The sequence below is a fragment of the Columba livia genome, chromosome 3 (genome assembly GCF_036013475.1).
Source record: "Columba livia isolate bColLiv1 breed racing homer chromosome 3, bColLiv1.pat.W.v2, whole genome shotgun sequence".
Lineage (NCBI taxonomy): Eukaryota > Metazoa > Chordata > Aves > Columbiformes > Columbidae > Columba > Columba livia.
This window is the reverse complement of record NC_088604.1, coordinates 30,553,634-30,577,805: the sequence shown is the minus strand read 5'-3', so window position 1 is coordinate 30,577,805 and position 24,172 is coordinate 30,553,634. Positions and strand designations below refer to the sequence as shown.

Here is a 24,172-nt window from a genome sequence, read left to right as displayed (position 1 = left end):
ATAGTGTATTCTCTGCCCTTGAGAGGAGATGGTCCCTGCATTAATGGAAATACATTTGATTTGACCAAGCTGCCTAAATAAACCTGAAAGCACAGATACTGGATCATCTGGATTAGAACAAAGCTCTGAGGTTCTTTTCAGAAAAAACAAAGATCTGGAGTTATAAGCTGCCACTCTGAAAAGTTTAACAGTGGCATGGCAACTTTCTTTATGGACTTTCTTAGCTATTTCCAAATGTATAGTGATGTGGCTTGGCATAGGCTACCATACAGTTCAGGTAACTTTCACCACTTCCCATGTGCCATGAGCTGAGAATGTACAATGGATAGTCATTGCAGCATGGCTGTTGAGTAGTAACTTCCTTCTGTGTCTTGTAAGGAAAAGAAAATTCCACCTGCAGAAGATCTCGGGAGATTAGCCTATCTGTCAAATACAACTAGATTTTCAAACTGTACATGGACCACAATAGTGCCATTCAATTAGAAATGAACTCATAAACTAAAATTAGTAGAAGGAAACCAAGAACTCAGTGCAATACTGTGAAATCTGCTACAGAACTGGATTTTTTTCATGACAAGAAACAGCAGTTCATCTTTAGTACTGAATCCTTTTTCTCATATATCTGAACTGTAAAGTGATTCTAAAATGAAAAGATAATATAAGGCATTTAAAAAAAAACCCCGAAGGTACTGAGGGAATATTTTATGATAAATAAGTTTGTAAATGTGTAAATATGTTTGCTGACTTAAACAACAAGAATTTTATTAAAAATTATAAACAGGACCTCACATGTTTTTAAGCTCTTGTTGGTAAAGCAGAACTAATGCTAAGACAACAGCAACCACATAGTTCATTCATCTCAGCTGAGATCAACATAAATGTTCCCTAAGTTCCAAGTACATAGTCTGTCAGACACAGTTCTGCCAGCCCCATGAGGATAACTACACTAAACCCAAATTATTTTGGACACACTGCTTCCTTCTTTGTGAACATTACTCCTTGCTGATAACTACCTTCAGTCCCCATCTCACCATGTCACCTGAGCTCAAGCATCCTGGTAAATGAGTCACACAGCAGTGACCCTGTCCTTTTTTGACAGAGCACAGAGAGGATAAACTCATGCCAATATGACACAGATAGAGCTAGGCAGCCAGAATAAACCTATAAATTCATTTCACTTTCCTCAGCTTCTTTCTATTCCTTTGATGGTTATATGGTTAAGAACAGACCTACTCCTGAGTGCCTAAAAATATCTTATATGTGGGAAGAGAAAGATAATCAAAAGAGAAACTGTTAAGATTATGCAGTTATCTAGACTAGCCAGTGCACAGCACGGTTTCTGATTCAATTGGAAAGATGTTGCTGTTTCCCATTTGAAGTCATGAATATGTAGAGGCACAAATCACTTGAGTGTGTCTTTTTAAAACATATTCCATTGTGGATTTTTTCACATTTTTCAGAGGACAAACAGATCAGAATGCAATACAACATGCCAAGGAGCATGTGCTGTGCTCTTTAAATAAGATGGGGTTTTTATTATTTTGTCATAAAAATGCCGTGGAACAAGCATTTCAAGAAAGATACTGTTTTTTCTTTATAAATTTGTGCAGGGACTAGCATAATGAAGGACTGACAAGTGGAAGAAGCTTTACATGTTACTACAGTGGCACAATAAACAACAGAAATAATAATTCACTGTTTAAAAGATAAAGTTCTCCATACTGCCAATTAAAATGTTTTAAACATTTTAAGACTGCCAGAGTTCTTTCAGGTGAGTTCTTGGACATGTCTCCAATACAAGGCTGTGCCTTAGAGGGACTAGTCATGTTCCCAGTCATGTTCCTCTATATATGAACTGTACAAAAGTAATAAATACTTATTATTGCACAGCAAATCAGATCTTCAATAGGAATATTCCAACAACTTCCCTGCTTTATTCTGAAAACTAATTTCTAAGTGTCCATATTTTCTAACATTCTAATGACTTGCTGAAGAACTGACTAACCTATGGATGCAGGAAGACTCTAAATGAAAATCTGAAAGAATGTATTGACACCAGAAGTTTTGTTTTCAGACAAACATATATTTTGAATTAGTTCATTACATACAACTATCTAATACTTTCTTGGCCTTGCAAACGTGCAGCTATAGAAAGTTAAATGTCTAATGAAGACACAAAGCAAACTGCTTAGAAAATCACTTTTGAAACTCATTTTTTTGGTTTAATTTTTTTATAAAATGTTGTGATATTACAGAAGCATTAATGGTTACTAATAAGTGGAATTCAGTTGATGAGAATCTTTATATTTGATGTTTGTTATTATTTGATTGTATTGCCTGGGAACTCTACAGTAATGAAAACAAAGTCTGAAAAATAAATCTCAATAAAATTTGAAACTGTCACACAAAGAAAACACTGATGTAAGAAATTGTAGGCTTAGATTATGTTGGCAACAGATATATATATAGATATAAAAATATATAATTATTATTGCTTATCTGGCTATGCTGATTATTATCACACCATACCATGTGCAAAGACAGTTCTTTAGTATAATACAATATTAAAAAATATAATGTCAAGAAAATTCACATTTCTCAAGCTATTAAGTATATAATTATTATCTCACTTAGCATGATTTTTTTAATTACCATTTGAAACACTGTTTATCCTGGAAATGCTCTAACATATACCTACAGTTCATAGTATACTAATGAGTATTTTCTGAATGTTATTTAGAGTCTGAAACTTTGCAAGTAGATCTTGAGATGCAATTATGGAGAAGTTCAATGTGTAAGGCATAGTGAGTGTGTTACACCAGAGAGCAGATAACCAAGCAACAGAGATAGCTTGGAGGAGGATGAGCAGACCAATCTGGATTGGGATAGAAGCAGCAACTTTATAGTAGATACTTGCAATTTTTTATTTATATTAGGTCACAAATTTGATAGAAAAAATACCTATTTCTTACCTACATTTCCAGTCATTAGGTATGAATTCTGAAAGTCCATCATTCCCATTCCAACAATGTGTATAAAATCTTCAATCACCTGCATTAACTCCACCGAGCCCGGATAGATCTAATAAAGGAAGGTCAGCCAAAATTAACTATGACATGAAAATCCCTACAGCAGCAAATTCAAGTAAAATCTAAATGCCATCAAATTAAATGTGAGACTTAACAGTCAAATTGCTCTTCCCATGTTTTAATATCAAACGCTTACTGTAAAACAACCATTTTGTCATTAGATCCTCATGTGAACAGATACTGCTTCTCATAAAGCTACATGAAATCAGCTTTGCACTGGAACTGTGGAATGTTTGCTCTAAGTCACTGCACTTACAAAAAATATTACTGGCCATTGCTTTCATTAGTGGTTAAAGCATTTAATATTCCAGAATAATCCTAATTAAAATATTCTTCCTTCACCTGGAAGATATCTTCAGTAATTTCAGAACTATTGAAACAAACAGCTGAACGCAAGCCTTACCATGGCCTCTCCAGTACGCTAAATATTTGTTGCTTTAATCAATATTTAAGTAGTATAAATTGTTACTGGTAATACTATTTTCATTGCTGATGTGGAGTAGTAGAATCACAGAGTAGCTGAGATTGGAAGGGGCCTCTGGAGATCATCTAGGTCAACACACTGCTCAGAGCAAGATCAGCTCTAGTAGGTTGCCCAGGACTGCATCCAGTTGGATTTTTAACATCTCCCAGGATGAACACCCCAAAGCCCATCTGCACAACATGTTCTAGCATTCAATTATTCTCACAGTGAAAAGGCTTTTCTTATATTTAAATGGAATTTACTGTATTTTGATTCTTGCCCCATGCTTCTTGTCCTGTCACTGGACACCACTGAGAAGAGTCTGGCTCAGGTTTCTTCTCCTCAGGAATTTTTAACACTGACAGGATTCCCACTGATCACTTTGTCTTTTCCAAGCAAAACAGCATCAACTCTTTCTTGCTTCTTCTTGCACATCAGGTGCTTCAATCTCCTAAACACCTTCAGGGCTCTACTCTGGGCTCATTCCATTAAGTCCATGTCTTGTACTGGGGAGTCCCAAACTGGACACAATAAACTAAAATAACTTCCAGTAGCCTTTGCATTGCTAATGAAGCCTCTCAGTCTGACTTTCAAAATGGTAAGGACTAGCACATTTCCAGGAAACAGAATTTATTTGCAAAGTTGTAAGCTACTATGATCACAAAAACATTTAAAATTGTTAAATTCAGCAATAACGATACATTATTAAAACAGCATTACAAGTCAAAACAGGTATTAATAAGCTTAAGAGTCCTACTCATCACATATATAAAAAATATTTTGGTTGTTATGGACTATTATGAGCAGGACAATTTTCAGTAATACAGTATTTTGCTATAGAAAAAAATGGATGACATGTTCATGGAGCTTTTTGATTCATATAAGTGAGACATCTGAATTTCACTTTATGAGCAACATTCTACCCATTCTTTCCACTACTGGGACTATAGACTCTAAAAAACGCCTATAGAGGCTATAAATTCCAGCATGCTGTGCTTCATCTTCATCTTGCTTTATCTGTCTAGATCCATTGCTGCTTGATTCAGGACAGAGAATTTCACAACATGCTTTGTTTTCTATATGAATCTTTTCACGAAGGGTAGGGCAGCAACACCATTTTTATGAAGAATTTGTTGTGAAATTTATGATCTGAACATTTTGCAAATGCTCCTTCAGGTGAAGGAGATTTAACTTACATTTTTCTAATGATGAGTTATTGAGGTAGTAAGTGTGGGTTTTTCATCCATCTCATTCATGGCACACACACTATCAGATTATGTACTTAGGACAAATCTCAGTGAAAAGATTTTTTCACCCTAGTTCTTGCACATAAAAATTTATAGCAATAAATTCAGCACAAACTCTCAAGCAGTCAGTGTTATAGACGTACTTTTCACTTTTATATATCTGAAATACTGGTTAATCAACAGGGTGCCAGAAGATGGTGATGAAGAAGATACAGAATATCTCCTCTGTTTTGAAACACCAGTATGAACTTGTGGACTTGGTTTCCTGTGTGCAGTGCTTTACATCAGCTCTTAACAAAAGGCAAGTACTAAAGTGAGTTCTGCTTATCTGAAAGCTATATAACCTGTAATTAATGGTATCAACCACTGGCATTTAATCTAGAATAAAGGATGTGCTGAGATATTGCAGCTGTATACTTCATAGAAAGTCAGTAATTTGCTGACAGTAAGATGTTCTTTCCAGCAAAAAATCCACAAAACAGCCTAAGAGATCAATGCTAAGAGTAGCTGTGGAGTTCAAGAAAACCATGCAAGCTGGCAAAAAGTTGATTAGACTTTAGTGAGAAAAAGCCGGGTGGCTGAACTGGAAGCAGAATCACCTTTACCCTTTATTAATGAGTCGATAGTTTTTGCACTAGATTGCATTCACAGCACATAATGACTTGTATACGTTCTTTTTAAGTTCAATTCCTACACTGATTTTGAAAAAAAAAAATTAAAAATGGCATGAGATGCAGTAACTTCAAATAATACTGTTTCTGTTTTAAAATGTAATTCTATTTAACCATAACATTTCAGTGTTTTATCCAAAATAAGACAGAAATTAATATTTGGTATAGAATATTTTTTTTCCAATATCAAAGGAAAAAAATATTCTTAGGAGTACTTAGGAGTCCAGCTCACTCTTCCTAGCCAGTATGAAGCTACTTGCTTCAATAGTTTCTTTGAGTTTGTTTGTGTAACTGCCTAAGAACAGTAACAAGACCTATGCTATGGTTTCTTTGGTTGTTGTAGTTCAGGAGTCTACGATTTAGTGAATTCACCAGTTTTGCCATCAGGCAGCTGTGACGCTGCTGCTTCTGCGTTCGGCTCATCTTGGTGCTCGCTTGGGTTCCTGCCTGCCTACCAGTGCTGTACTCAGGTCTATGAGATAATGAATTACATACAGAAAGGAGTGTCCTGGTTATAGAGCTGGGATAGAGTTACTTTTCTTCCTAGTAGCTGGCATAGTACTGTGTTTTGGATTTCGTATGAGAATAATGTTGATAATACACTGATGTTTTGGTTGTTGCTGAGCAATGCTTACACAGATTCAAGGCCTTTTAGCTCCTCATACCACCCTGCCAGTGAGTAGGCTACTGATGCACAAAAGATTGGAAGGAGAAAAGTGGGACAACTGACCCCAACCGACCAAAGGCATATTCCATACCACATGACATCATGCTCAGTATACAAGCTGGGGGAAGAAGGAAGGGGAGGATGTTTGGAGTTATGCTGTTTGTCTTCCCCAGTAACTATTACGCGTGATGAAGCCCTGCTTTCCTGGAGATGGCTGAACACCTGCCTGCCGAAGGGAAGCGGTGAATGAATTCCTTGTTTTGCTTTGTTTGTTTGCACAGCTTTTGCTTTGCCTGTTGAACTGTCTTTATCTCAATCAATAAGTTTCCTCACTTTCATCCTTCCAATTCTCTCCCCCATCCCACTGGTGGCAAATGAGCAAGTGGCTGTGTGGTGCTTAGTTGCTGGCTGGGGTTAAACCACAAGGAGCTACAGAAAAGTAGAAATAACTTGTCTTCTCTCCATTTTTCAACACTGCAGCAGCAATGATAGCACAGAACTGGAAATTTGCTATTTCCTCTTCTACCTCCATGTTCCCACCATTTCTTCTTACGTGCTGTCATTCCCTGATCGTCATGGGACAGACAGTGGATACGGCATGGGAAAGCAGGCAGGTTGGAGGTAGAAGAAAACAAGGCCAATAACATACAGATGTATCCTGACTGTTCAGTAGTGGGGCTAAAACAGTTGGTTGATATTGGTTCCTCAGTCTTGGTGCTGTTAATAGAAACTTCCCACATGCATGTGATTTTGTTGCTTCTATCTACCACCACTAAAGAAAATGACACACTTTGTCTATTTTTGTAGCTGGCTCTTACACAGAGGAACAGAAAAACAACAAAAGAAAAACACAATTTCTGGCTAATTACATTGGGTCAGCTGCAGCATCATATGACTACTGCAAGATTTGAACTGGTAGCAAAAAGTCCTGATCTTCCCTTTTTCAGTCATATTAAAAAGATAAAATCACAAAAATGAAGTCAAATAGCTTCAAAGACCTTTGAACACCTAGTGATTTACTGGCAACCACATTAAAAGTGAACAACTTTCAAGTATCTATACAAGACAGCAGCAATGACCATACAAGAACAGATCAAAGATCTGTGTAAGCTATTTTCTTGCCTTCGACAGTGGTGAATAGCAGATGTCTAAGGAAAAATATTAAGGGGCAAGCACATAGTGATATTTCTTTTGGAATTTTTGCCCAGCCTTTAGCACTTTTTTCCCAAAGGACTTCCTTAAGCAAAAGCAAGATCTTTCCATAAACAGCCCTATACCGACATTTTTTTCATGAATTTGAGTATTTAATTTTTAACTCGTGTACTATATGTGGTAAAAAGTTCTGCAACCTGACCTTCTGTAGAAAAAGTATCTCCTAGTTTTCATTCTGAATCTGCCACTATTTTATGTCCTTTAGTTATTTTACAAGAAGCATGAGTGGATAGTTTAATCATTCCTGCATGAAAATTTTTCAACACACTCCTGATTTTAAAAGCCTCTATTGCACATTAGTGCAGTTGACTCTTTTCCATAATGAAATATCTGCTTTGTTTAATCATTCTTCATAAAGAAATGTTTCCCTTCCCTTAGCTGCCTCCATAATTTTTTCTCTGTGCATAATTATATGTTCATCCTTATTGTCACTGTTAATTGTATCTGAATAAATTTGATAGTTCTATGGCCATGTTCATGAACATAAATATTAACCTTGTCCTATAATGTTACTGGTATAAGCATGTAGGAAATACTTATATCCAAGCAAAAAGTGGCTCTCATTGGAATTTTAAACTCTTGTATTATAATTAACATTTTTTGTTAGACTTTACTATTTTATAAATTGCTATCATATTTTCTAACTTAGTCCCAAAATTTGTCAGTCTTAAAGATCACAACTGTTGTCTGAAACACAAGCTTTTAAAAAAGGTCTACTGTTAAAACTTCTGGAAGTTCTTCAGTGATGTATGAGTTCTTCAGGCAAGTTCTGATGTGTTCTGTTTCATAAAAGCATCATTGCAGCTAGCCTTTAATAGCATTTTTCACCTTTCATACGTACTTCATTACAACATCAAAAGGAAAGACATCCCATGGAATGCAATGTTCATCAAGAGAAGCCCCTCATAGTCTTAATGTAATTTCAATCTAAGGAATTAGCCAACGGGTCCTGGATTTACTCCTTTTTGAAAAGGATCAGTTATTTCCAAAATATGGTCTCACTTAGGATTTCCTTTCAACTACAGCAGAGTGTAAGTTTAACCTGATATTTGAAACCATACATTCCACTTTATCATGACTTACTGAAATAATGTGTGGCTTCTGATACAACAAATGTCATAATACACATAGTTTCCAATTTTTTTAAATTGATGAGTTACGAAATGCAACTCCTACCTGCTGTGCATCTTCCCATTTCTCTTTGTTTTCTTCATCTAAGAGGTTACTAATGATTTGAAAGAAGTTCTGAAAAATCAGATAAATAAAAGAAGAGTAAAATGACATTCAATGACATAAACAGCAATATCTTTAAATTGACATCAAGAAAGTTTTCCTTTCTCTATTACAGATGCAGTTCTTCAGCCTATTTTCTTTCACTAGAAGAGATAATAAAATAATATATCAGACCGATAAAAGTGCACATATATTTTTTGGTTAATTGTTAATTTCTGGCCATATATTCATGTACCATACTACTGCTTTGTATAAAATAAAAACCATTTTAAATGTTCTAAACTTCTACATGTGACGGTGTTCTGTGTTCAAATTGCTCTTATTCCAGAAACTAGACAAAAAAAGAGCAAAAAAAACGAAGTACACTAAGAAATAATTAGGCTCTGGGTCACTAGTTTCTATTCAAAACATGAAAATGATCCATAATGACCATAAATAGGGCATACAATGGTATTTCACTGATAAATGCTGTGTGAAACCTTGTGCATATTACTTTTAACAAGTTACATTTGCCTCTGCCCTTTTAATAATTTCAACAGTAAAGGAAAAATTAATTTCTGTTTCTTTGACCATAAACTGTTAATTTCTTTATCTGATTTTCCTATTCATTTAACTATAAGGGAAAAAAAAGGAAAAAACTCAAGGCTTTTAGCTTTCAGATCATGCATTTTGGAAAGACATTTTCTTCCAAGTGTTTGTGGAGAACATTCCTTTCTAATTTTGTCTGCTCTCTGTACAAATGTATCTTCCCATCTTCATCTTCAAAAGCCAAAGAAGTGTATTCTTCTCAGCTTTGTATCACTTTTTTGTGCAGAATGTAAATTTTGTCTATAGCTTGTCACTTATAATTTAGCTTTTCCTTCATAAAAGATTCTTGTAGTTTCAACTGGCCTTAGCTGAAGGGTGCAATTAAGATCCTCACCGCCTCTGAAAAAACTTTAAGTGGAATACAAATCATAGGACCCTATTGGTCCTTCACCTGCACTTACTTCTTAGCCATTTTTGGGGGGATAAATAGGGCTTAAATAAGACTTAAGTAAGAAGTAACTTTAATTCACTATTTAATGAAAATACAAAGTATTCAACGGCACAGTGACTGAAATGAGAGCAGAAATAACTTCAAACCTTAGCATACTATGGAGATTATGGTTGTGCTTGAAAATACATTAATTTCAAAATATGAAATATTGCAGACATTTTAGGTGTCTCACAACCATATAAGTAAAACATCAGAGAATACAAAATCAAACAAAACTTGTGAAAACTATTTTTTCATTGAAACTATCTTTACATAAAAACATTTTTACCACTTTAATCTGGTCCTACCACTAACTACTTGGAAAGCTAAAGGATCGATCCTTGCATCATCATTAGGAAGTTAATTATGCTACCCATAAAATTTAAATAGATAAAAATTGCTTTAACTTGGCCAATTTAATATAGAGGTGACTGACACTTTGGTGAACTTGGGCAAAATAATGCTGTGCATTAATGAGGGAACAATTCTTCTCTCATTGAAGTCAGCAGCAAAATGCTCATAAACTTCAGTAACAAAAAACTCCATGAAAAGGGAAATGGCTCAGCAAGCTTCTGTGAAAATGACAAGTATGCATTGGGACTGGATGATGGGGATTAAAGACAGGACATAAAAGAAAAATATTCTCATGGTTTGATCCAGTTTGCAGTGATACAGAAGGGAAATTGCCAGTAAAGCTGAAGAAGAGGAAAATGTAGCTACATACTTTTATATAGCAAGAATACATTTCATCTCTTTCAGGAACTCAGGAGGAAAATAAAGCATACTGAAAAGAGTTATGTTTACTATTCATTACAAAGGATTTGCCATCTTAACCAGGCTGGGAAATCATAATTGTGTAAATGCAACTTCAGCTAGGAAAAATGTGCAATTTTATTGGTCCCTCAAGTATAACAAACTATACTGGCCAAAGCAGTTTTATGGCACTATAACCACATCTACTCTAGGACATTATGATTTTGGCAAAGAGTTCTACTAGGTAGAGTTGGCTTTAGGGTGATTTTGCCAGAGGAAAACACTTTTTAAAGTATGATAGTTCTGCGCTCTTCCAATGTAATACCATGGAGATGCAGTGGACTGAAATTTTAGCTAACTTTAAGTTGCTAGGGTGCCAGCAGTAGCCTAGCTGTAGCAGCATGGAGCTCAGTGTGGGATAATTTATCATACTAAGGAGCTGTTTCGAAGCTGGTTTTGTACTACATTGCAGTGAGTGATTCCCCTGCAGAAACAGTCCAAACCTTAATTGCAAAAGTACCCATGTCCATGTAATGAGATCTATGTGAGTGTAGCCAGATTGCCTGAAAATCACTCAGGAGGTACAAATGTTTCCTGCAGATGATAAATTACATGATTTTGCTAATAATGTTATGCATTCATTAAATCTCATGTTTATTTTAGGTACATGAAAGCATTAAAATGACCAATAATTAACAGAAATAGATGTGAAAAAGTTGATAAATAATCATAGACTCAAGCACAAACAAATGCCAAGCCATAACTGATTTAATATGTACTTTGTATTTGTATGAAGATTTTTCATTCAGCAATACTGGTGCTTTGTGAATTAAACTGAGAGATGATTAAATGGCTTTGCTGCTTCAATAATAGATAGATACAAGATGCACTCCAAAAATGTGACAGAGGAATAGCGTTTTAAAAGTCTTTCACCTCCTTTGGCTATTTTCTTGTTCATTGCAGTAATGCTGCAAGAAACAACATTGCCCTTTAGTAAAGTGATTGACAGGTGTGAAGGCTACATTTTAGAAGCATTATGGATGTGATCTGATGGTACTACTGCAGTAAACACTGGACCTCCTTGCAGAATCAAGCTCCTTCCTTTCATGGCAGGGCTTACGTATTGCTGAACTGGCCACTATAGAAAATGTTGTGACAGCCAGAACCAAATTTTGAAGTCCTTTAGTTTTGCCAGGCTTTTCTGAGGATAATTCCAGTTCAATCAGGAATGGACAATTATGTTTTCCTAATTTAATTTCCTTCCTTTCAATCTTTTTCTTCTGTAACACAATGGCTGCAGTTCTCTGCTCCAGTCCAAATTCTTTGACCCTCTCTGCAGGAATAAAGCTGTCATAAATCCTTTTATACAGTTAGAGAAGAATTCCTCCCTAGGAGGAATTAATGGATAGCCTTAAGTCACCTCCATTTTGGACTTCAGTATAAGGAGTGTGTGTGGGAGGGGAAAGGTGGGGGGGAAAACGCATTGGGCAATCCTGTTAATCCCTGACTGACAGCAATGGTCCCTGTGGCTAATATAAATGGGATTATGTTGCTTAAACTTCTTTGAGGAGAAACCTTGTTTCCTGTTGGTTGCTGGATCAGAGGATTGTACAACCTACTTTGTCATCCTGCCCTGAAAGGTAGCTCCTTTCCTGCCGTATACACTTTTCCTTTCTCCATTTTAATGGAGGTGGAAGTGTCGGTTTTTCTACAGACCTTTAACAATACTATTACCTATAATTTATAATCTACTTTGCTGACATCATGTCAAATGATAAATCATGACTTTCAGGGATTTTAAACCTCACTCATGATCTTCTGAAAATTTCTTTAAAGCAAAAACCCAACGCCTAAGAAATCCTACTCTGTATCTGATGCAAAAAATTCTTCCTCAGAAAGAAGAACCTTGGTATTTTTGTGCAATTTGTTAAACTTTTTTTATTTTTTAATTGAGTTTCAGTGCCTTTTTACCAGTGAGATTTAAGAGCCCTCTTCTAAATCCTGAAACACAAGTATTTCTTTGGTTTGAGAAATACTTTCTTATTTCCTTCACAATATGGTTTACAAATTTTTGCCTTTTATAATTTCTGGACTTCGAAATGGTTAATTAAAATGTATTAATATAGTACTAATAACATTGCCAAGTTCCCCCATTATATTATTATGTATTTTGGAAACAGCTCTATGTTGCTGAAAGGAACAGTACTTTTGGTAATGTCATCAACAAGAAAATAATCAAATTCTCTAATGTATGTAAACTGCAAATGATCTGATATGCTAAGCCCATGAAAATATCTTTTGTGCCATTCAGTTTGTCAAGGCTGTTCTACCACAGATTTCTGTAGTGCCTGTGAACCATGAAGAAGCCCATCACATTGGGCTGTAAGACTGCTGAATGCATGAAAGATTTTCAGTAAACAACACCCTGCTTAATAGTAAAACTTACCGAAAGTAGGAAAATACATTGACTCTTATACAATTTAGGGAAAAAAGAAAAAAAAGAAAAAGAAAAAAAGGAAAGGAAAGGGCAGAAAAAGGCAGAAAAGGAAAAGAAAAGGGAAGAAAAGGAAAAGAAAGAAGAAAAAATAAAATAAAGAAAGGGAAGGGGGAAGGGAAGGGGGAAGGGAAGGGGGAAGGGAAGGGGGAAGGGAAGGGGGAAGGGAAGGGGGAAGGGAAGGGGGAAGGGAAGGGGGAAGGGAAGGGGGAAGGGAAGGGGGAAGGGAAGGGGGAAGGGAAGGGGGAAGGGAAGGGGGAAGGGAAGGGGGAAGGGAAGGGGGAAGGGAAAATAAAAGGATTGTACAGACAAAATATATTTTGAAATGTACTGCTCAAAAAAATATTACTGTCAGATGGCTACAGGCCAACACAGGAAACATTGGTTTTATGTAGAAATTCATTTTTCTTTTTGTGCTTATAAAAATGAGAAAACTGAAAATATAATAGTAAGCTTTTGAAAACTTAACTCTGGAAAAATTGTCTTTTCCAAGATACCTCTATTTATCTGCATGCATATATTCCAAAGTGTATTTATAATCTATGCTTACCTTTACACAAACAAAAATGTACACATGACTTGCATTAATAACTTCATTATTAATTTATGAATGAGCATGAAAGTCTCTTTTTCATAAATAATATATACATCTACCTTCTTGGTATTTTTTTCAGCACATATACAGTCTTTGAAAAGTTTCTAAACTTCTCAGATATAGATGACACCAATATCCTGATCTAGAAGTCCTGTGAAAATTTTTTTTTATTAGCATTACATAATGAGTTGTGCAGCCCATTATGTAGAAATAATTACAGTTTTCATCTCTGATGATATTTTAATAGGCCTCTTGCACAAGAAGAGTTAATATATCATGTGGAATAAAAAACTCATATCAAACATACATGCATCACTCCTATGCACTTTTAATGAATATTATTTATTTGAACCGAAGAAGCAATGCCAGAATTACATAACTAGACACTGAGGATTTTTGAACTGAAATGAACTAGAACAAAAAAAAAAAATAGTGAATTGCTTAGTGAAAAAACAAAAAATCCAGCAAACAAACAAACAAACCCAATATATCCCTATCAATAAAACTAAATGTTGAAGGAGAAAGATACTGAAAAGTTTACTAAGAAAGGATATTGCAGTTTTCACTTGCTGTGTTATTTTGAGTAGCTGATTCTTTTCCTTTTTTACACTTGTATCTTAGTTTTATGTGAAAAATGTTTATGTCTATCATTTAGTTTCCTCAGTGGGTAAAACAGGTGACATGAAGTATGCTGACATAAACCCCATCAATTGAAACATTACCCTTACACTGTTTCTCTTACCTGCACCCCATCAGATGCAGGGATATAACTTGCTCTTTTAAATGTGTCTGTGACATTTCTGAGAATTTCCACAGAAACAAGAAGGTCCCCTGCGTAAAAGTTTTTCCTCTGAGTTAGATCCAATAGTGTCTTTGTTACTTGGGACATGCCATCACCAGCCAACGTCCTCTGTCCTTTCGCAAGGTGCTCTTTAATCTATAGAAGAAAAATAAAATGAGTATCAGAACCTACTATACTGAGAAAAAAGGTATGACAAATTCTAAATATAACAAAAATATTAAATAATAAAGCTATTATGATATTACATATTAAAGCCATTATAACAAAGCTCATGCTGATAAAGTAGCAGAGTATGATGACAGAATTATTGTGTTTATCAGAGGATCATGGATTTTTTACTGAAAGATTCTGAAGTTGTTATGTTTCACCCATTTGTTTCTTTTCGAACACCAACAATTTCTCAATATCCATGTTGTCAAAGGAACTTCCACGATGGAACATGGAGCTGCTTTTCCTCAGATGAACAGCTGTACAACCACCATCGCCACTCATTAAACAACTAAAAGCTCTGAAATGAGTAAATGCTAAGGCAATTCTTGTTATAGTCTAGTTTACTATAGGGAAGTATACCCTTCATCTCTGCCAGCCCAGCTTAGCTAGTAAATACAATAGTGATAGTTTAGGTGCAAGCTGATTATGGTGCTCTCTTCTGTAGTACTGACAACAGAAAGCTGCTAACTTGGAATGATCATGTTTGTTTTTTCAAGAAATGCAAATTAAAATATGAATTGTTCCTGTGTATCAGACAAGAGAAGATGCTTGAGTGGTAGCTCTCCAAATAGATCAGTATATGGCCATTGATAAAAGTAATCCAAAATGAATATGCTGGTAGAAGAGTCCTCCTGATAAGAAGGTGAACTTGTGGATCTGATTAGATCTTAAAGCTGCCTCAGCATCCTAGGAAGATGCATAGTGTATCACAAAGATTTCACAAGGCCAGCCAAGGCTGAAAAAGAGTGCATTGTTTAAACAACTTATTTTTAAATATGCATATGAATTTATGTAGAAAAACACAAGTTCTTCCAAATTGAAGCCAAATAAAAGAAAATATAAATTACCTGAGACAGACCTCACACAAAGCTGAAGAGAAGATTCTGTGCAACTGGCAAAAAGAATGCAGATACCATCTCTGTAAATGTATCTTCAGTTGCTTTTTAACTTGGTCTTATTACTGACATAGAGAGGAAAGGATGACCAGTGTAACATAATTTGGTGGAGAGGCGGAAGGAAGAGTGTAAAGATACCTTTTGTCACTTCCAGATCTCTCCAGCCACTTTGTGTGGATATATGTGGCTTCATTCTTTTTTTTTTTTTTTTTTTTTTTTTTTTAAGGATAGAATAGGTAGCAAAAATAGAACAGTGATTAAATGTTAAAAATAATTTTTGTGAAAGCAACTTAAAAAATGCAATCATCCTCTGACATACACAATCTAATTACCTCTTTTTTTTTTTTCATTCTGTCGGATCATACTTTTGTTACCTTCTCATCCAGTCTCAAGTACCCAGATATGTGTAACACAGCTGGGGCTGGTAAAGTGGCTACTTTAATATATATCTATGGCCTTAAGTTGTCTTTGTAGCAGCTGAGGATTGTTAGGACCACAACATGCTTGCCCAAACCCTATAAATATTTGAGACCTGGGATAACACCTGTCTGCTGCAGCATGGACAGGGAAAGAATCTACTCTGTCCCATGAGTACTGAGGTACAACCATAATTGTGCAATCAAATGTTTTCAACAAAGATTTCAGTGAGGAGAACTGAGGCAGTTAATTTGCTGTTTTGTTTTGAAACCCAAATATTTCAGTAGAAATACCTCCCTCAGTCTTCAGAATACTTTAAGAAGTAATTAGGCAAGAAGCATGCTTGCAGAAATCCTATTGTGCAATTTCTATTCATTTTGGAAGGAGGCTTTGAAAGTAATCTTGTAGCAAAATAAGAGTGGAGAAAATCATTTGAGTAAATTCAGGGATCTGATGTCGTATACATAACATTATAGACTACTTTATTGGGAACAAGTGAAAGCAAATAAGAACTTGATTTGTGATTTTTCATGTGAAATGTTGCCATTGCCTCATCTACTCACACTCCATGTCTGTTCAGCAAATTAAAGGAGCATCAGCTAGCACAGTAACACAGAATAGTAAAACTTTTGCTGGAACCCATCCAGCTGTTCACTGATCCCAGAGCATATCTTCCAATTTTGAGGATTAACAACGTTCAGTGTGTCTTTAATCAAGCCCGAAACACATGCAACATAAAAGACAGTCCATAAAGCTGAACTCCTAAATCTAACACATGCCTCAGAATGTACTAGGCCAATGGCATCACACAACTTGAGCTTAAGAGAGAACAAAGAGGTTCTTTTTATTCCAGTAACAACAGCAAAGTATCAGTCCTCATAAAATCTCTACGGTGCTCTTATGCTTGTATAAAACACTGGTAGGAAAGCTGTCGAACTGTTTAGTTCAACATGTTATTTTATATTGCATTATTTTGCTTCCTCTTGCTACATTTGTATGTCCACCCCTCTATTTGTTTTTCCATGTTCCAACTAGATTTTAAACTCACATTTTAAAGATGGCAGAGCCCAATTTGTTGATTTTGGACCATGCATAGTACACGTAATTCTTGGTCTTAGCTGCTTTTGGAATGCAAATAATAAATTTAAATTACCCTAGTTTTGACTGTCTTTCAGGCTTTTGAGATCTGTTTTCAGAGAAAAATTTTACAGATTTCTAGCAGCAGAAGTGGGAGCTGTAGTGTTCTCCTTAAGTGCTTTCAGCAAGACATTTTGATTGCTTTTGGACCCATCATAAAAAAGGTCTAGCACAACGTATAGAACTAAATTATTACATCTACTTCAGAAGTATCCAGGGTTGTGGTGCAGGTGGTTTAAAGTACCTCAGAATTATCAGCTCTTAAAATTACAGCTCAGTTGGGAACTATTTTTTAAAAAATTGCATACCTAGAAAGCTCAGCTTCCCTGGGCAAGTAACCTGCCTCCATTGGGCCACACCACTCATACACAGTGTGGTGAGCACCTTTTCTTCATCCTCCCAGCTCCAGCCCAGAAGTTCCCTTCCCTGATTCTTAGCTACCCCTTCAGGCCCACACTGCCTTGAGTTAGACTAGCAGCATACCCTTAGAAGTAGCATCTCAAAAGAGGAGGTTGCAATGTGTTTGGGTAAAGTAAGTGGGTGAAAATTAGAGTTAATTAGTAGAAAAGTTTGACTACAGACTGGCAAACAACATGCAGGGCAAGGTAAGAATTAGAAGCCTCTTTCTTATCAGCTTATTACATAATGTATTTTCTTGTTATAAAACAGCCTACAACTCCTAAATACAACTTTGAAATCACAAGCTGTTCACTCCCTTGATATAAACTGGTGCAACACTATTAAAGTCAATGAAGATGTCTGGATTAGTGTGAGTTGAAGGTAGTGGATTACTTGCACATCTACCACAAGAATCTTTCAGTCTGAAAATAAGGAATATTCTCATCCATGGTTAGTATAATGTCTTTCTCACTATACTGCTTATTTTCTATGCTATGGTCACTGAGATATTATACATTGTCCAAAAATTCTATTTTGGTCACCACTGCAGGTCCTTGTCATTCTCTGTGAAGGTCATTTTTTAGTGGTCTTACAGGCAGGCTCATTAAAAATAAAGTTTATGAGCCGAGAGACAGTGAAATGAAGCAGCTGTTAAAGTGATACTTCAGTTGTCAGGCCAGCCTCTAGCTGCCTGCACTATATGGCTGCACACTTGAAAAATTACTGAAATGTTTAACTGGACTTTGACTCAGGGTCCAACTGTCTTTGTCCCTCGATTTATCAGAAAGTATGATATAGTAAAAATGCCTTTTTACAAAGTCAGAGCTCCTAGAACAAATTTATTACTCTGTATTTATTACTGCAAGCTTAACAGCTAGACATGGTTTAGAAGGACAGAAAACAATGAGCCCTCAAGAAACCTATTAAAGATTGAAAAGAATTACTAATTCAAAGAGTAACTACACCACCATACTTTTTCATTATTTTTTAAGATTATGTTTGATTCATGGCTAGGTATTACTAATGATGTCATTAAAACACTTTATGGTGGTGGGAACTATAAGAACCCAAATTAAGAAGCCTTAGATAGAAGTGAGGAAAGATAGATTGAAATAAAGATATATGCTGAAATCACTCATAATCTGCAAAACACTTTGCTTTGCACCTCCACAACCCAACACTACTATTTTGCAAAATATTTTTTTGTAATGCTTTGAAGATGCAGAACAGTAAGGAGCATTCACATTACCCGCAACAGACACATGAATTACATAACTGTATTAGAAACCTAAAAGATCTTGAGAGTGTTTGTTCCTCTAGAGAACAACCCAGAGTACCTGAAATCTTATCTTGAATCCTCTGAATCACATTATCTTGCCTCTGTGACTGCTAATCTAGAGTCTGGAATTGATAGTGCCCCTTCAATAAATATTAATTAATGATTTTACATTAAACTTTCAGTTACCAGCACTAAGGTCCAGAAAGGCTGGAATAAAAATACTGAAGTCTGTGTGCTTAAAGTTAGGCACATAAACTAAAAAGGCAGAAAATATATTTTTGGCAGCTGAAATATTCCCATAGATTTAATCCTGCACTGAATTGAACTTGTGCAGCATGCTGATGTTTAAACATAATGTGATGTCATTGTGAGAAAGCTCTTCCCTTCAAATTTCAGAAAAACTTCATTACAGAGCATTTTTTCTGATAAACAGCAGACAGTCTTTTAGCACAGAATCTAGATGTTTCATCTACTTTCCCTTAATATAATTAATCATTTATAATTTATTTGTTTATTTTCAGGATGTTTCAGTGTTCAAGAATATTATTTCATCCATCTTTTAGAAGAAACAGAGCAGGGTCTAAAGACACTGCTATGCATCTTCAAGTATGTATCTGAATATTTAGAACCTAATGTCATACAAGAGTCTTCTTCCTTTTCTATACATTCAAAATTTTATGAAGAAGGTTACTAAAGCAATAGAAAATATTTTTTCACTATATCATCAGTGAAAATAGTTAGTAGTCTCAATCTAGGCCATGATAACATTCTAATAAATAAACAGTTTCTGCAGAGACAAAGGAAATAATCTATTCCTTTTGTTTATGACAGAAAAGGGAAAAAGTAATTGGTATACATTGTGTCAAGGAAGATTAAGGATATATATTAAAGAAGACTGTTCGACTGTAAAGGAAATAATGCACCATAGTTTACCTGAAGAGACTATGCAGTCTTACATATTGGAGGCCTTAATAGTAGTCAAGAAAAACAGAATGCTGGAATAACACAAGCATAGCTGACTCCGATGGGACAGAATTTTGGCCTGGATGATCTCATGAATAGTCTTTCAGTTCTGTAATTATGTAACAGGGCTCTGAAAATATTCTGGAACCCGAAGAAAAGCCTCCTATAATCTGCCACAATGAGAAATGCCAAAGCTTAAGAAGTGCCCTGAAACTGAACTTTTACCTTCCTGCATTTATTCACGGTCATGGTGTACAATCTGCTGCACCAAGTTTCCGCAGATACTGTGCAAAACTCTGCCTCTGTGTACTCAGCTAAAATCACTGCAGCCCTGTGCTTTAAATAACTTATTCTAAATTTACATTGATGAAAAGAAAAATGAGGATTGTTTCACTGTATATGAACAGTCATCCCACTGTCATATACTTTTATAGTTTCTTAGGCAAAATACTCTTCAAAAGAGTTATTTGTTTTTAGAGGAAAGGAGCCAGTTAAATCAACAGAATCCTGTACTGTTCTAGACATTCATCTCAGGCAAACTGAATTTCTGCACAGTTGCCAGAGAAACTTTATGTGCTCCTCTATATGTGATGAGGTGCATTGCAGAATCTTTGAAAAAAAAATAATCTAGTATCTGTGAAAGTCTAACATGTTTTTAGAAGAATGTGAACAGCTCAGAGAGATGCTTGCTTCTTTCTGTACCCTCTTTCTCTAGCCTTTTTCACAAGTAGACTCCTACTATTTTGCTCAAGAGATTTTTTTGTCACTTTTACCCATTCCATAATTCTTTTTTATACTCATTATTAACATCATCACTTATTGTAGTCCTTGAGATATAACCACCAAACAGGTGACAGAGAAAGTTGTTATAAAGTGTCAGTATTTTGATTTCTGCATGGACTCAACAAAATATCTTAATAGATACTTTGAATAGAGAAGGCTTCTCCTCAGTAGAATAACAAATGGCTCCAGGGATGGGAAATGAAAAATCACTAGACAGATCACTTCTTTTGAGGTGCATTGTTTTTTCTTTCTTTTTTTTTTTTTCTTATCATATTGTTTGTTGACCAGTATTTCTATTATTATTTTATTAACTATCACTGTTAAATGCTCCAATTATCTGTGATTAAATCCTGCTCACGTTGGCACGCAGTATGAGAGATCTTGTTGTTGTTATTGTTGTTTCTTTTTTTAACCAGAGGGCATGTCTTCAAGATTTGTGTTATCTATGTATAATGTAACATGACAAGAGCAAGAGTTGAGCGGAAAAAAAGAATGACGACTCTGAGAGGGTTGCTTTCATTCTATGACAGACATAAAACTGCTTGAGGTAAAGTCTCCTGGCTTTCCATACTGACTGAATGGCTGAGGCCAGAGGTCACAAAGGGACATACTACAAATGAGTTCTCTTTCTTTACATGGGCATCCTCATACGTATGTGTCCCTAAAACATAAAGCTCTGATTAAGCGCTTCAATTTACATGTTTATTTGATTTTAACTGATTTCTACATTTATTTGATTTTATGTTTCTATGCAGTCATTCCAATGCACTCACTTCTGTGAGTTTCTTCAAGGAAATCAGCATTGGGGAGCCCTAATTTCTGCATGGGAGTACTGCATTAAGTAACAGGCAAGATAAAAATCCTTTGTGCCTCATATACTTACCAAATCTGAGCTCGGACACAGTGGGAAATGCAGGAAATGAAGTAGTAGACAAAAAAGCAGGGGAATGACAGTAAGTGTCAGATGCTGTGACCACTGCTTTGCAGCAGCTACATAGACAAATTCCTGCAGTCTTCTGCATCTGTGTTGGGAGTAAATGTTTCTTCCGTTCTGGTAGATTTTAAAGGAAAATTAGAAGAATTCTTTCTTTATTGAGCTCCTAAATAGCCTTCATTTATTGTCTTTTCTCTGGCCCTACCCTAGTGGAGTCCACCTGTTGGTTGCAGTGTTGGTTGGTTAGGAATATCAATGTGACCAGGGAACACTCAGCTGCCCACTGCTGCAGCAGACACAGCAGCAGCAGAAACTGCAGGAGTACACTTCATTTAACACACAAATTACTCTTTGGTAGACCAGACATGGAAAGATGTTTATGGAAGCTGAGATGACAGTGGGAACTTTTCTTTGAATTTAACAAGGGGGATTGTTTAGCTATTAAAAAGCAGATATTCAAAAGCAGAAAGAAAGAAAAGCAACTTATCTAGTTGAATTTAGCTGCAATGTCCTTATGCAGAATAGCAGATAAATGTTTTCTCCCACTGTATAGCATCTCTAAGATTGGTATGCCTGTGTATGGTGGTGAGATCAAGCACTATAATTTAACGAATGGAGAAGGTACCACAGTAGCTTTAAACACATTTCACTCTCCTGATCCTAAGCAGCTCATTTCTGGTGCCTGTTGTAATAAAGACAGTTATGAAAAAAAGCAGCCATTCACTTGGGATGGAGCAGTTGGTTCCCAGCCTGCATATTTCATGTGAGTGGCTGAAGTATTGGGTTATTTCTTCTCTTTGGCAAAGTGCATATTTATTTATGGATGGTAAAACAGATCTGTTAGGAGACTGAGGGAGTCATACCAACTTTATACCATGGTCTTAAAAGCACTCAGAACCACAACATGCAATGAGTCTGACAGGACAGAGCAGGCTGAGCTTTGTCACAACCAAATGAGTACCCTTGCAATCAAGCAAACAGCAATACTGAAGTAATTAGCTTTTTTCCAAAGTTTTAATCTTCTCCCATGCAGAATGGGAAACGCTAGTGAGGCAGGGGAAAACTGCTGCCTGCCACAATCTCTTTATCGTTTCCTTTCTGATGAGAGAAAACAGTTTGCCAGCCTCCTGTCAAGATACAGAGGTGACAACACAGAGCTGACTCCTGCAGATCCTGGGCTTACAAGGGAGACAAGGCAAGGAAAGCAGATCATTCACTGATAGAACTCTCCTACCTATCAAAGACTGGAAAGGTGAAGACGAAGAACTAGTGTATACTGATTTAAGGATGGACTAAGGCAGAAAAAAGTGTTGTTATTGAGGCCTGTGCATTCAAATCTACAAAACTAAGCCTGGCTGCTTTGCTCTGCAGCTATATAAAAAGAAATGAAGCACTAAACTAGCAAAAAAGGAGCAGTAAATTTTTTAGGAGGAAGCCTTTCATTCCCTAGAGTAGAGCAGTCATTGCACTGAGGAGTACATGGACAGGCTGATACGCTGCCCCTGTAATATGATTTGGAAAAACAAAATCATCTCTAATGAGCTGCAGCTGAGCAAATAATTATTCACCTCAGAGTTCTTTTTATCAAATTATATTTTAGCCAGGCACTTGCAAAATTGTGAATAATGCTGCTATGGAAAAAAAGGAAACAAAATTATAGTATGAACTAGAAGAAGCAGAAATGCATTTTTATGGCTGTACTATCAGTTCGATATGCAAAGATTCACCTGCATAAGTTCCCATACTCCTTCATAAGTGCTAATATCTTGACACCACTTTGATATTTCATATGGAGGTTTTTCCTTCCTAATTCTCAGGTGTTAAGAGGTTTTTCAGTTTTCCAGCTTCTTCTTTCTGACAGAAAATCAGCCCAGTTCGCACAAATGCCTGTTTGGTTTAGGTGTTATATGGCTCAAATTGGCACGAATTAGTACCTGCTTTTTATCAAAGCACTAAATGTAGAATTTTATCATCCAAATTTGAAAACTGTGCTACACATGTTTAGAAAATGGACTAAACTAGTAGAGATTTTCTGATAATATGGGAGATGACCTTCAGAAACAGTGTCTTGATGACAGGTTTTAATCTTCCTCATTATTTGTGAACATAGTACAAATCTTTTCCAAACTAGAGTGTCCAAAAGCCATTTAGAGTAAGTCTCACTTTAGGCAAAAGGGCTATTCCATTGTGTGGTGAGTCTGTGATATATTACAAATATTTTTTAAGCAGATCTCTCACAATTTTTTTTTCTTTTTCAATAAATCCTATCACTTAGAATGCATCCATAACAGAGTAGAAAATAGAAATAGGCCTATGTATTCAAATGTTTTGTCCATTTACACAAAATCAGCTGCTAGTACTCTGTGGTCAGATCTTATTCATTAATGGTTTTCATTAAGAGTGGTCATACAGGCTTCAGATATTCATTTCATAAAGTTCTCATAAGCTATGAAAACTCATTTTTCTTCCATACTAAACTATTTTAATCTATTTTTCATTCTCAGCATTAGCTCCAATTCAAGTATTTTGTTTCTTGATGGGTTTTTTTGTTTATTTATTTTTTAGGAGGCTGGGGAGGGAGGTCAGTAGGTTCTTTGTTTTGTTGGTTTTGTTTTGTTTTCTAATTTATGTGGCTATCATCCAAATAACAGATTAAGAACACAAGAAATCTTTAGCTATGGCTCGCAGAAGTAGTTGTTCATACAAAGGATGATGTGGGATATTCCTAATGCTGGGGTCTTGCTTCTTAGTCTTCTTGCTTGTAGTGTATCAAATTTGATAGGCTTCAAGAGGGTATGAAAATTAAATTAACTCTTATTTGAGGCATTTCAGTGACTCTCTTTTCCTCAGATGCTATTTGAGATAGGCCTGTAGGCTCCTAATCACTGATTCTATTCTTAGTCCTGCAGT

The 24,172-nt window shown here is 35.8% G+C and overlaps 1 protein-coding gene across 9 annotated transcripts in view; it reads right to left on the bottom strand.

Moving 5' to 3' along the window:
• The window catches only part of ADGRB3 (adhesion G protein-coupled receptor B3), a 443,632-nt gene that overhangs the window by 209,622 nt on the left and 209,838 nt on the right, over positions 1-24,172 (bottom strand). For all 9 annotated transcript variants that reach the window (XM_065056220.1, XM_065056221.1, XM_065056215.1 and 6 more), the window contains 3 exons: positions 14,185-14,379; positions 8,526-8,594; positions 2,973-3,081 (listed from right to left, as the gene is read on the bottom strand). In XM_065056220.1, coding sequence (XP_064912292.1) covers positions 2,973-3,081; positions 8,526-8,594; positions 14,185-14,379 — 373 coding nt within the window. The remainder of the gene's footprint in view (positions 1-2,972; positions 3,082-8,525; positions 8,595-14,184; positions 14,380-24,172) is intronic.